Source organism: Leucoraja erinacea, chromosome 28 (assembly GCF_028641065.1).
Source record: "Leucoraja erinacea ecotype New England chromosome 28, Leri_hhj_1, whole genome shotgun sequence".
NCBI classification, from domain to species: Eukaryota; Metazoa; Chordata; class Chondrichthyes; order Rajiformes; family Rajidae; genus Leucoraja; species Leucoraja erinaceus.
In genome coordinates, this window is record NC_073404.1 from 21,516,474 (window position 1) to 21,530,292 (window position 13,819).

At 42.9% G+C, this 13,819-nt stretch overlaps 2 protein-coding genes across 3 annotated transcripts in view; one reads left to right on the forward strand and one right to left on the reverse strand.

Moving 5' to 3' along the window:
• Window positions 1-3,654, forward strand: part of hpda (4-hydroxyphenylpyruvate dioxygenase a) — a 33,659-nt gene extending 30,005 nt beyond the window's left edge. The window contains exons 13-14 of the mRNA XM_055658003.1: window positions 1,613-1,729; window positions 2,904-3,654. Of these exons, the coding sequence (XP_055513978.1) occupies window positions 1,613-1,729; window positions 2,904-3,014 (228 nt within the window). The 3' untranslated portion in view covers window positions 3,015-3,654. The remainder of the gene's footprint in view (window positions 1-1,612; window positions 1,730-2,903) is intronic.
• A 5,700-nt stretch (window positions 3,655-9,354) lies between these two features.
• The window catches only part of LOC129710771 (E3 ubiquitin-protein ligase RNF43), a 175,623-nt gene continuing 171,158 nt past the window's right edge, over window positions 9,355-13,819 (reverse strand). Inside the window, exon 9 of one of the 2 annotated variants that reach the window (XM_055658008.1) lies at window positions 9,355-11,374. In XM_055658008.1, the coding sequence (XP_055513983.1) occupies window positions 11,331-11,374 (44 nt within the window). In that variant the 3' untranslated portion in view covers window positions 9,355-11,330. The remainder of the gene's footprint in view (window positions 11,375-13,819) is intronic. The other variant, XM_055658007.1, reaches the window with a different exon arrangement.

Sequence of the window (13,819 nt, forward strand, 5' to 3'; positions counted from 1 at the left end):
CTTGGTAAGGGAGAAACCACCTCCCACCAGTGTCCAACTTGAAGCATTACATGTGCAGAATGTTAGAGTCATAGCATCATCTATCATGGAAATAGGCACTGGCTCAACAAGTTTATACCAAACAGGTTTTATAACCAAGCTAGTACCATTTGCCTGCATTTGGAGCAAATCCCTCAATTTACCTTAATACCTTATCTTTCCATGTACCTATCTTTCTGTCTTTCAAATATTGTCATTGCACCCACCTCTAACGATTCCATATATGCACCACCCTCTGTGGGAAGATCTCTTACATCTGCCTCTCACCTATTCTCTAATTCTTCATTCCTCTACCCTGGGGGAAATGACCATTCACCTTATCTATGCCTCTCTTGATTTTGTCTAATTCTCTGCCGTTACCTCTTGGCCACCTCTCGCTCCCACAAAAAAAAAGATCCCAGCCTCTCCAAACTCCAGCCCTCGAGTCCTGGTAACATCCAAGTGAATCTTTAATGATATCCTTCCTGTACCAGGCCGACCAGGACTGTGCACAATACTCCACATGTAGTCTCACCTATGCCCTGGGCAGCTGTAGTACAACATCCCAACTCCTGTACTCTTAGTGTTTAAGAAGGAACTGCAGATGCTGGAGAATCGAAGGTACACAAAAAAGCTGGAGAAACTCAGCGGGTGCAGCAGCATCTATGGAGCGAAGGAAATAGGCAACGTTTCGGGCCGAAACGTTGCCTATTTCCTTCGCTCCATAGATGCTGCTGCACCCGCTGAGTTTCTCCAGCTTTTTTGTGTACCTCCTGTACTCTTATGCTTACCGATGAAAGCAAGCATTCCAAATACTTTCTCACCACCCTGACTACCTGTGTCATCACGTTCACATGTTATACAGGTGACCCTGGCAGTATTGGTGGAAGGGGAATAACAACTTCAATAAAAATTACATGAAAATTTGATAATTGCAGAAAAATGATGTACACTTGTGCAATGTGCTCACTAAGCTCGATTGAATGCAGAAATGCTCAATTTTCTCCACTCTGACTATTTGCAGCGTACATATATCAACTTCCACAAAAGGAACTCTGCACTTAATCAGCATGAAAGGCAGATACTTGGCTCATCTTATGGCATTGACAATAAGGAAAGCAAGTTTTAACTGAGCATATCAAAGCGGTAGCCTCCATGATGGAGCACAATCCAGTGAAGCGATCGTAACCATAGGCATCCAAGTCATAACACCACGTGACGTATAGGGGCGACTGCTTCAGACATGTATCCAACATCCTAATGGCGATATTTGACCCTTGGTGTGGAAGCTTCCACTGTGGCCTTGAAAGCGGCCCAACCATTCTCATGTGGATCATTTGGCAACTGCTAATCTACACTATTGTCTGAAGAAGGGTCTCGACCCGAAACGTCACCCATTCCTTCTCTCCGGAGATGCTGCCTGTTCTGCTGAGTTACTCCTGCTTTTTGTGTCTATCTTCGGTTTAAACCAGCATCTGCAGTTCCTTCCTATACAATCGACACTATTACATCTGAATACATTCCCTTTTATTCACAGCACTTTTTGTTAATAACAGTCTGATTCTGTGACTCAATTCTTGTGTATTTGTAACAGGAGCTCAAGATTCTTATTGATTTTGACGATAAAGGCTACCTGCTGCAGATCTTCACCAAACCTGTCCAAGACAGGCCCACGCTCTTCCTGGAGGTGATACAGAGACATAATCACTATGTGAGTACTGTCAATCACACTCATCTATGCACAAGTAGGTTACAGCTTCAAACCCAGCGCTTGGTTAGATCCATATTCCAGCATCTCTTTCTGGTACACATTCAAGACAGCTATGTTCTTTACTCATAATGACATAGGATATGCTATGGTGTACCTTGATGGCCAACTGTTGTGTGTTGTTCATTTGCACGCAATCCGAACATGCCAATGGATGCTGCACAAGATCAATATAACTCAATCTGAAACTATTTATTTCCTCCATCTCATTGCATCCATAGAATCCCAGTGAAATGGGTCTTTCCCACCATTCTCCATACAGTCCAGGCTACATATTGGATTTGCCCATCACACAATCCAGTGTAGATACCTTTTACCCAGTTACGAGGCTGGAGCCCATCAATGGGGGTGGTGGACTCATCCGCATGCCTTTCCCATACCCATGAGCAGGGTCTTGCTCTATCTCTGGCAAGCTGTAAATGTCTGAAGAAGGGTCTCGACCCGAAACGTCACCCATTCCTTCCCTCCAGAGATGCTGCCTGACCCACTGAGTTACTCCAGCATTTTGTGTTGAAGCTGTAAATGTTACTTGTCTTCTCCTGATTTGTGAGGTTGGCTTGGGGGTGGGAGTGACGTTATTAAGACCCCATTGGCAGCAAACACACATTACTGTAATCACAACGGGTACGCACTGTCATTTTCCCATTGCTTCAATGAGGGGGTGAAGCTTAAATCCATGCCAGATGTCAAGTACATGCAAGGCACTATCAAAACATGGAGGGGACGGGATACACAATTTTTTGGCGGCCCCGTGCGCATGCGCACACTCACACACACACGCGTGCGAGGCTTCGGAGGCTCAATTCAGTGCTAAATGCAGCTCAACTGTGCCTGTCTCACCGGGTTAACTACAGCCCTGTCTGGACTGACGGGACACCAGCGCTGCTTCTCCGCGCTGGCCATATTTCCCGCAAGCCCAGGCATGTTCACCTGGCGGGGATGTTCCCCACCTCTCAAAACATGGGGGGGGGGGGGGGGGGGGGGGGGGGGGGGGGGGCGTGGAATCTGTTTCCTATTGTAAATGGAACATTACACAGCCTGGATCCATTAAGATATGTATAGCTGTCATGTATCTTTAAACTTTATCTAACAACGCGTGGTACTTTTTTATTTGAAGGGTTTTGGAGCTGGAAACTTCAAGTCATTGTTTGAAGCCATTGAGTGTGATCAAGATGCAAGAGGAAACCTCACTGCTTACACTGATAGCAACAAAGTGCCATTTTATTAAAATAACTGGACTTCAAATCATAGAGCATCTTTAAGAACCTCTAAACACTATTAGTATTAGGAATCCTTCAGCATCCTCAGCTTTTAACTTCCCAAAGTCTTTACAAACTTAAATCCAAAGGTGCTATCAGATAATCATGACTTTTAATTTGTTTTTCTGAGCCCTGCACTGTGAGCTTACATTTGCTGTCTCCTCAATTCCTAAATATTTGCATTGTATTTCACAATTTTATTAATGGTTACAGTATATCACGGGTTATTCCAGATCACTGATCCAAAGAGTTCTCTCCCACTTCAAGCACGATATTTGCTTAGTACTAACATCTATTTGCACCACCACAAGTGTTTGCCACATACATTTCCCCCCATCAAGTACATGTACTAATTCACACCTATTGATGTGCAATATGCATTTAAATTGTGGCATTTGAATCACACCCATGTTCATACATCTTTGCACTTACACATATTGTCCACAGCTCCTGCACACAATCATTAACACTTTCACACAGGTCATGTAATCTGCCAATTGACACAACACACACTATAAAGGTACACAAGCAGGAGGTAAATAAATACCCCATTGGAAGTCCTGAATTTAACCTGTAAAATGAGTATATTTAATAAACATGTCAAACATACCTGGTCTACCAGTGACTGATTTTCAATGTTTACACTTTGGCAATTTGAATAAATTTGAGGATTCTGCCATGAAAAGCTGTAAAGTGGATCTGGGTTATCCGGTCTGATTGTCATTATGTGTAATTTCACAATGTATATATTCTATAGCCCACCTACAGCAATGTGTTCCCCTGGGAGCAGTCAGAACACAGACATGCAGCTAATTTGACAGTTATTGTAGAATCGGGTGGCACACTGGTACAGCAGCCGTGTCAAAGTGCCGGAGACCCGGGTTTGATCCTGATCCTGGGTGCTGTCTGGGTAGAGTTTGCATGTATTCCTCGTGACCACTTTGGTTTCCTTCAGGTGTACTGATTTCCCCCCATGTACCAAAGAGGTGTGGATTTGTAGGCATTCACGGGTATCCTTTGGCTTGGATAAAAGATAAAGCCTGTGGTTATTAGTGATCATTGTCTTGCCCAAGGTTAATAATTTGTGATATCCTGTAGGAAATTGATCAAATAAGCTAGGTGTATTTCATTAACATCTTTATATCCAGATGAGGATCTTGTAACATTGTGAAGTTGAATGAGGCATTTTAGGCAGAATGATTTTGTTGCCTGGATGCTGCACCACACAAGACCATACCACAAATTCAATGTCCAATTTTGGCAAATGAGAGATGCCGGAAAAGTGTGAGATAATGGCCAATAGATTCAGATTCAGATTCAGATTCAATTTTAATTGTCATTGTCAGTGTACAGTACAGAGACAACGAAATGCATTAATAGTTTTGTGTTAACATTCATATGTTTAATTTTTAGTTGGAAATTAGAGGGTTCTGAGAGATTTATTTCTCTGGTCTGGCCCAGTCCAGATTGTGACATGGTTTCAGGCAAAACATAACTTCCAGCAGTTCTAGAGATTGGGTATCAGTCAGTCCACTGGAAATGATTTGACTTTTGCAGCCAGAGAGGCATTTTCTCAAAATTAACAAGTCTTTAAACATTTCTCTGGTTTTCTGTTTCTTCAAGTGGACGATATGGCTGGACCTCTCGTCTTAAAGAATGAAAGACTTCCAGCCACATCATTCCTGGACTGAGCCAGACCAGAGAAATAAATCTCTCAGAACCCTATAATTTCCAACTAAAACTTAAACATATGAATGTTAACACAAAACTATTAATACATTTCTCACAATGTTTTAAAGTATAAATCAAGAAGTGAGCTTTTTCCAGTTAGTATTGGTTTCAGAGAAAGAGAAAAGGCACACTTTGTTCCCCATTTATACTTATTCAGAATATGGGAGCTGCGATCGATACCATGCATGCAATTCAAGATTTTGCCTTTCAAAGATCCAACTGTTTTAAGGACGGAAGCACGAAACATTGTTTTAACAGTGGGTAGTCAACTGAATTACAAATCCACATACTGTTCCTGAACAAAAAAACAGACAAAGTGCTGGAGTAACTCAGCAGATCAGGTAGCATCTTTGGAAAGCATAGGCAGGTGATGTTTTGGGTTGTGACCTATTTTGTAAACCAGCATATGCAGTTCCTTATTTCTACTTATCCTGAACAACATTCACAAGGGACAATCCAACCTATTCCAGCAGTATCCTCAGGAATGGGCAACTGATCATCTCCCCTAAATGCCATAGACAAGAGATTATCCAAATATTTTATATCACCTTAGCGAATGATTAATCAAATTGAGACATTGCATACATGCTTTATAGTTTTGCAGGATGAATGGTCCAATGCGTTTTTTCCCCCTTACCATCCTATTCCTCCTCTGGGTAACAAGGGTTCACTGCGTGGCAACGATTTGTCAGTGATTTTGTCAGTTCACACTGGACGGATCTGTAGCCGAGTCTAGTTCAGTATCATAATTCAAAGTTATGTTCACAAGTGATAGGAACAGAATTAGGCCATTCAGCCCATCAAGTCTACTCCACCATTCAATCGTCGCTGATCTATCTTTCTCTCTTAACCCCATTCTCCTGCCTTCTCCCCATGACCCCTGACATCCATACTAATCAAGAATCTATCCATCTCTACCTTAATAATATCCATTGACTTGGCTTCTGTGGCAATGTATTCCACAGATTCTCCACCCTCTGATTAAATAAATTCCTCCTCATCTCCTTCCTAAAGGAATGTCCTTTAATTCTGAGGCTATGACTTCTGGTCCGAGACTCTCCCACCAGTGTAAACATCCTCTCCACATCCACTCCACCCAGGCCTTTCACGATTTTGTGTTATGTAATGCACTTTAAAGGGTCCCTTTTAAATCATAGCACCTGGGCATGGCAGAGTAAGAAAGCAGTTTTGAGAATTGTTGAGGGTACTGGAAACTATACTTAATGTTGATCATTAATTTTCTGTTATGGATTAAATAAACCAGTTTCAAATAAACTGAACAAAAACTTTTAGTGTTCATTAAAGGCATAATATCATTTTCAAGTACAAGCTCACCTTGAGCCCACTTATGCAGGATAGTATTAAAACATTTCTAAGTATTGCCAGCAGACTAACTACCAAAGCTATGATCTCATCCTCTGCTGTACCCACTGGCAAAAAGAGGACAGCCCAGTTACACAAAAAGGCAGCTCTTGAGCTGTGGAGACAGGTTCAGGGAACAAAGATTTGTTTAATTATTGCGAAGAATGTGCATGATTCATGTTTCACAAAGAATGAAGCGAGTGGACAAGTGCAAGTGAATAAAATGTTTTACCTTGAATAGGATGAGGGTCATGGTTTCAAACTCAGTAACGTTCCTGCTCTAGGCTGTTGACTCGAGGAAAGGCTGTCACCTGGTGAGCAGACAGCCATTGGGGCTTTTAAAAACAGGAGATGAAAGATTCCCACTGTCAGAGTGTGGGGTTAAATTTCAGGCAAGGTAAGGCTGAGGTTTCACATGCTTGGGATTTAGCAGTCTAAGTGCAGATTGTTGCATTAATCCAAAGATTTGAACAGACCTGTCATGTCTTTCACTCAATCTATAAACTATTCAATCCAAATGGAAAAGGCAAGCAATTTCCAGCATAGGAAGGGATGGGGCCAGGGTAATGGGGAAACTTTCTTGTTCTGCTTTGAACAATACGGGACCTTTAATTCCAGCTGAATTTATTTATCGTCTTATCCTGAACATGTTGCCATCTGGAACACAGCATTTCCTCAGTACTGCATTGGTATTTCCATCTGGAATGAAACTTGAATCCAGGAGTGGGAGTCCTATCAGTGATTTTGACGGGATCATTTGGTCAAAAAAAATGTGCGTAAACTGCCGAGCCTTCATTTCCCCTGTAAAATCGATTCCTGAAAATGTCAACACAATATGCCTGCCAGCCGGGACAGTTAGGCTTTGCAACTTGTAAGGTTTACCTTTCTCTGCAACTCTATACCTAAACCTCCATTATGCTGAGTATTTTCTTCCCTTAATACTTGTTGCTTGTATCACTCTCATATCAAATTACTATGCTTTAACCAGGAGTGCCTATCTATTAAGTGTTCAGTAACATGGCAAACAAACTAATGGGCACTCTACAGTGCCCTCCATAATATTTGAGACAAAGACCCATCATTTATTTATTTGCCTCTGTACTCCACAATTTGAGATTTGTGTAAGAAAAAAAATCACATGTAGTTAAAATGCACATTGTCAGATTTTAATAAAGGCCATTGTTAGACATTTTGGTTTCAGCATGTATAAATTACAGCAGTTTTTATACATAGTTCCCCCCCCCCCCCCATTGCAGGGCACCATAATGTTTGGGACACAGCAATATCATGTAAATGAAAGTAGTCATGTTTAGTATTTTGTTGCATATCCTTTGCATGCAATGACTGCTTGAAGTCTGCGATTCATGGACATCACCAGTTGCTGGGTGTCTTCTCTGGTGATGCTCTGCCAGGCCTGTATTGCAGCCATCTTTAGCTTATGCTTCTTTTGGGGGATAGTCCCCTTCAGTTTTCCCTTCAGCGTATAAATGTCATGCTCAATTGTGTTCAGATTGGGTGATTGACTTGGCAACTCAAGAATTGACCATTTTTTAGCTTTGAAAAACACCTTTGTTGCTTTAGCAGTATGTTTGGGATCATTGTCTTGCTGTGGAATGAAACGCCGGTCAATTAGTTTTGAGGCATTTGTTTGAACTTGAGCAGAAAGGATGTGCAAAATACACTTCAGAATTCATTATCCTACTACCATCAGCAATTTTATCTACAATGAAGATAAATGAGCCAGTACCTTCAGCAGCCATACATGCCCAGGCTATAACACCCACACAACCGTGTTTCACAGATGAGGTGTATGCTTTGGATCTTGGGCAGTTCCTTCTTGCCTCCATACTTTGCTCTTGCCATCTCTCTGATATAAGTTAATCTTCATCTCATCTGTCCACAAGACCTTTTTCCAGAACTGTGGTTGCTCTTTTAAGTACTTCTTGGCAAACTGTAACCCGGCCATCCTATTATTGCAGCTAACCAGTGGTTTGCATCTTGCAGTGTAGCCTCTGTATTTCTGTTCATGAAGTCTTCTGCGTACAGTGGTCATTGACAAATCCACATCTGAAGAGTGTTTCTGATCTGTCAGACGGGTGTTTGGGGGTTTTTCTTTATTGTAGAGAGAATTCTTCTGTCATCAGCTGCGGATGTCTTCCTTGGCCTGACAGTCATTTTGCGATTAGTAAGCTCACTAGTGCTCTCTTTCTTCTTAATGATGTTCCAAACAGTTGTTTTTGGTAAGCCTAAGGTTTGGCTGATGTCTCTAACAGTTTTAATCTTGTTTCTCAGTCTCGTAATGGCTTCTTTGACTTTCATTGGCACAACTTTGGTCCTCATGTTGATAAACAGTAATAAAAGTTTCCAAAGGTGATGTAAAGGCTGGAGGAAAGATTAGGTGTTGAGAGCTCTCTTATACCTGCATTAAGGAGGTAATTAAACACACCTGAGCAATTACAAACGCCTGTGAAGCCATGTGTCCCAAACATTATGGTGCCCTGAAATGGGGGGGGGGGGGGGGGAGAAACGGACGATGTACAAACACAGCTGTAATTTCTACATGGTGAAACCAAAATGTATAAAAATACCCTTTCATAAAATCTGACAATGTGCACTTTAATCACATGTGATTTTTTTTCTATTACAAATCTCAAATTGTGGAGTACAAAGGCAAATAACTAAATTATGGATCTTTGTGCCAAACATTATGGAGGGCACTGTATCTGTTTTAGATTTTTAAACCAATTTAGTCATTTTATCTTCATAAGAGGTGTTTACAGTACCCAAAAAAGTCACGAGATGACTACAGTATCTGTAGCACTTGCAATGTTATAATGATTCATGAGCACCCAAAGAGATGACGGAAATAAACATATGTGTAACCATGGATACAGGTAATATATCAGAACTAGATGTAGATCAAAAATGTGTAGGGAGTAATTTAGAAATCACCTATTACCTTTTTCTTTGCAGTGGCATTTCAAGTCTTTCTTCCTTATTATTGACATACCCTCGGGATGTCAGCTGTCTGCTCTTCAGAATTTCATTCAAATAATTTTATTGATCTGTTTCGGGACACATGACAATAAAATACTCTTGACTGAACTTCATCATGGTTCACCATATGCAACTTGCAAGCATGGTAGAAATGGGACACTTGCCAAATGGATTATCGTCTTATTCCGCAAGCTACCTTCATCGTCTTGAAGGCTTGTTGTAGCATTACGATGGATCTGTGCAGCTATACCACCCAACAAACTCTGAAGTGATTAAAATTAACCAGTCCACAAAAAGCACCATTGAACCCAACATTACCGTGGAGCAAGTAGAGACAACAATAAAGGCAACTCAAGAGTCTCCACCCGAAACGTCAGCCAGCTTTTTGTGTCTATCTTCGGTTTAAACCAGCATCTGCAGTTCCTTCCAACACAAGCATTTCCTTATACTTGTACACAATCTTAATAAATTGACCAGTGCCCTTAATGCTGTAGCATCTATGTATCACTAAGTAACCTACACCCCATAGGGATGCGTTCCAATGATCACAGCACCCCCACACTGCATGGGCTATCATGTCAGGAATCTTGAAATTAGATACAGTTATGACAAACCAAACACAATTCACCTTTGTAATTGAAAAATAATTTATTGGAGCATAATCTGAATAGAGCCAGACCATCAGGTTAGTGACAGCACTGATCATTTATAAGGCACGTTACATTACACACCCTGGTAGAGGATAAATATATTAGTAAATAAATATATTAAGAACATATTATCATAATGCAATGACTTTCTATACAAATATAATACAACACTTTAGAAAGATTTTTTTCTTAATACAAAGTACCCAAAATATACTGTGGGGCCCTTGTAAATACAAGGCCCTGCAAGGCTACATTTGTCTTTAAGTGCTTCTATCTGACAGTCAGGGTCTGGTCACAAGTGCTAAAAATCTGCCATGTTAGATTATTCTGGAAAACAAAGACCACCAGGAAGGAGTCCCTTGACAAAGGGCCTCCAATGGCTGTGGATACACACTTACTCTTGAAGTAGAAGGTTATTAACAAATGTCAAGCACCAATGTCATGAAGCGATGCTTCTGTAGATTAATGTCCTGGTTCCAATATTCAAAACTTTGAAATAACTTGGTCTTTGTTTTGTAGCTACACAGTTACATTGGACCTGCCCCTCATTCTGCCAGTTGAACCCATTATCATGTCCTGCTTGTCTACACATAACTCTCCTTCCGTTTCCCACCCGCTACACGAGTTTTCCATGCCTGCTCTCACCTCATGTCCCCCGTTACAGGGCTTCTCCATGCCAGTCTTCACCAGACACCTCCTGTTAGACAACTCCTCCATGCATGTCCCAACCTCATAGCCCCTGCTTCAGAGCATCTCCGTGGCTGTTCCCATCTCATATCCCCAGCTTGATGACTTCTCCATGGATATCCCTCCCTCATACACCCAGCTACATGGCTTCTCCATGCATGAACTAACCTCTTACCCACAGCTACATGGCTTCTCCATGCCTGTCCCAACTCATGTACCAGTTATACAACTGTTCCCACCTCACGTCTCCAGCTATACAGCCTCTCCACACCTGTCCCAGCCTCTTGCTCCCAGCTATGCAGCTTCTCCGTGAATGTCCCCGCATCATACCCCCAGCTACAAGGCTTATCCCAATGTATTTCCATGTTCATCCATCAGCTAAACAGCTTCGCCGTAAGGGATATTACCCATATCTGCACGCTATACAATTTCCTCATGCAAACCCTTGCACTCATCCTCCCCATGTGCATCAGATCTCACTTCGCCAACGCCACACATTTCCATCTTCTTCTTGCTGGCTGCACCGCACTATTGCGCCACAATCCCAGTCTCCTCCCTCCTGCCACCCGCCTTCTCTACACTCCCTCTCCCTCATCTGCCCGGTGTAGGACGTCTGCACACCTGTCCCACCGTCATCCTGCCGCAACCCAGTTTCTCCACGCCTGCCCTCTCTCATCCGCCTACACAGCTTCATCACACCTGTCCATCCCTCATCCACTAGCTACACAGCTCCGCCAGGCATGTCCCACTCTCATCCGCAGCTGCACGGCCACTCCAGGTGCCCCTCATCTTGCCAGCTTCACGGTCTTGTCAGATCTGCCTCTTGTCCTGCCTGCCACGGCTTCCTTTGTACGTCAATTACACGGCTTCCTCACAAATCTCTTCCACGTTTGATTTGGTACCTGGTTGGAATGGTGAAAAAAATAACATAATCAGATGTTTAGAAAAACCTTTCGTACATTGCAGGTGATGTAGTTAAGGAATGAGTCAAGACAACAAATGAAACGTGGGTGAGCTATGGTACCAGAGAGGAGGAGAAACGTCCTTAGAGAAGCTAATTTAACGCCATTGGTATTGGTTGCAGTTTTCTCACAAGTAGCTCAGCGGGTCAGATAGCATCTCTGGAGAACATGGATGGGCAGCGTTTTGGGTTGGGATCGTTCTGCAGAGTGAGGGAGGTGGGGGGTGGGGGGTGGGTTGTGAGGAAAAAATAAATCCTGGAAAATGATAGATGGATTCAGGTGGGAGGGGTTGGATTGACAGATTGTTGGACATAGTCCAGGGTTCATAAGACAAAAAAAAGTGTGAGATTATGATAGAAGAGGTGGGAAGTGTGAAGTCGGGAAGGAATATAGTGGAAGGGGAAAGGGAGAAATGGGTGCACATTCAAGTGAGGCACAGGGAAGATAGGCGGAAAAAGCCAAATGGGGGGGCGGGGAAATGAGGGGGGAAAGGGGAGGGGTTGTTTGTGGGTTAGTTACCTAAAATTGGTAAATGGAGAAGCCCAGGACAGAAAGGTCAGCATGGGAATGGGATGGGGAGTTAAAATGGTGAGCAACCAAGAGCACCAATAGACTTTGGTGAACCGAGCGCAAGTGTTCAGCAAAAATATATCCAAGTCTACAATTGGTCTCACCGATGTAAAGGAGGCCACATGAGGAGCATTGAATGCAGTAGATGAGGTTAGGGGAGGTGCACATGAACCTCTGTCTCACCTGGAAGGCCCTGGACTGACATGAGGGAGGTGGTATGGTGACATCAGCTGCCTAAACTCTTTACACAAAGCATTCTAATCACCAGAATGATCTGCTCTAAACCCGAAGGTCTCTTCCAATTCTACTCTCTTGTATATTAACATGGTTCCATGGCTCCTACCATTGGGCAACCTGCCTTCAATTGATGAGACTCAATGATATTGTTGGATATTGCCTGGTTTGTAATAATGAATTCACCACCTGTTTCAGGTGTCGTTAACCATACGTCAGCCTTCTCACAACCTTTCTTCAGAAAAAGTTGGAATAACTCAGCAGGACAGGCAGCATCTCTGGAGAGAAGGAATGGGTGACGTTTCAGGTCGCGACCCTTATTCAGACTGAAGATCTCGACCCAAAACATCACGCATTTCTTCTCCCCAGAGAGGCTGCCTGTCTCGCTGAGTTACTCCAGCATTTTGTGTCTATCTTTGGATGGCAAGGGTAATGGATAGGAAGTGTTTTGTGAACTATGGGCCAAGTGCAATCAAATGGAACTAACCCAATATGCCAACTTGGTCAGCATTGTCAAGGTGGGGTGAGGGGCCTCTTTCCATGCTGTACAGCTACGTGACCCAAACCCCCCCGCATGGTGCTGGGGCAAGGGAGGTTTCTGATTGAAAACGAGCTAATCACCGACGCAAAGATTTGGGGAAGGACAGAAATCGTGAACCATATACAGCTGCCTTGAGTTCGAAACAAAATAGAAGAATTAGAGTGCCCACCAATTTGTTTTCTAGACGTGCGGCAAATAGTTATGTGGTGTCCTGTTATGTCCTTTGGGTCATATTACATGGAACTGAGTGAAATAAGTGTTAAAGGAAAGGCAGTCTCAGCTTAATGAATAACTAACAGTTCTCAACCCACGAGAACATCCAGAATGGGTCTACAATTTGTAACACCGATATAACCTGCCACTGTGCTGTAACCCCAGGTTAATGCTGATTTCAAAAGAAGCACACTGACTAAAAATGTGCAATCTAGAAACTGGAGGGCAAAGTGCAACGTGTCTGCACACTCCTACAGTATGTCCAGGCTTATGTTGGGACAAGGCTATGTGCCTGTGATAGCAAGGTCCTCAGGGATTAATAAACACACAAGTTAATAATTTGCACCATGTCAGTGTTTACCTGTGGGCAGTGTCAGTGGCCCTAACACACCTTTGGAACCAGGGCATTCTCTGCACCCCCCCACCAACCCCCCCCTTCCTCAAAAGCACCCTTCCCCCATTTAAAGCAACTAACTGCACTACAGCCTCGGGTGACAGATATCTCTCATTGCTTCCCGCAAGTGGACTTTCATCATGTGTAATGCAGACATTAAGTTATGGAGGACAGTAGTGTCTGACCACACGTGCACACACACGGATATTCTAAAGCACTATACCTAATGAAATACTTTTGATGTATGATCACTGATTGAGCATAGGAAGGTGAAATGCAAGCAGTGGAGCTAAATTACATAGAAATTAGGTGCAGGAGGAGGCCATTCGGCCCTTCAAGCCTGCACCGCCATTCATTGTGATCATGGTTGATCATGCACAATCAGTAACCTGTGCCTGCCTTCTCCCCATATCCCTTGATTCTGCTCGCCCCT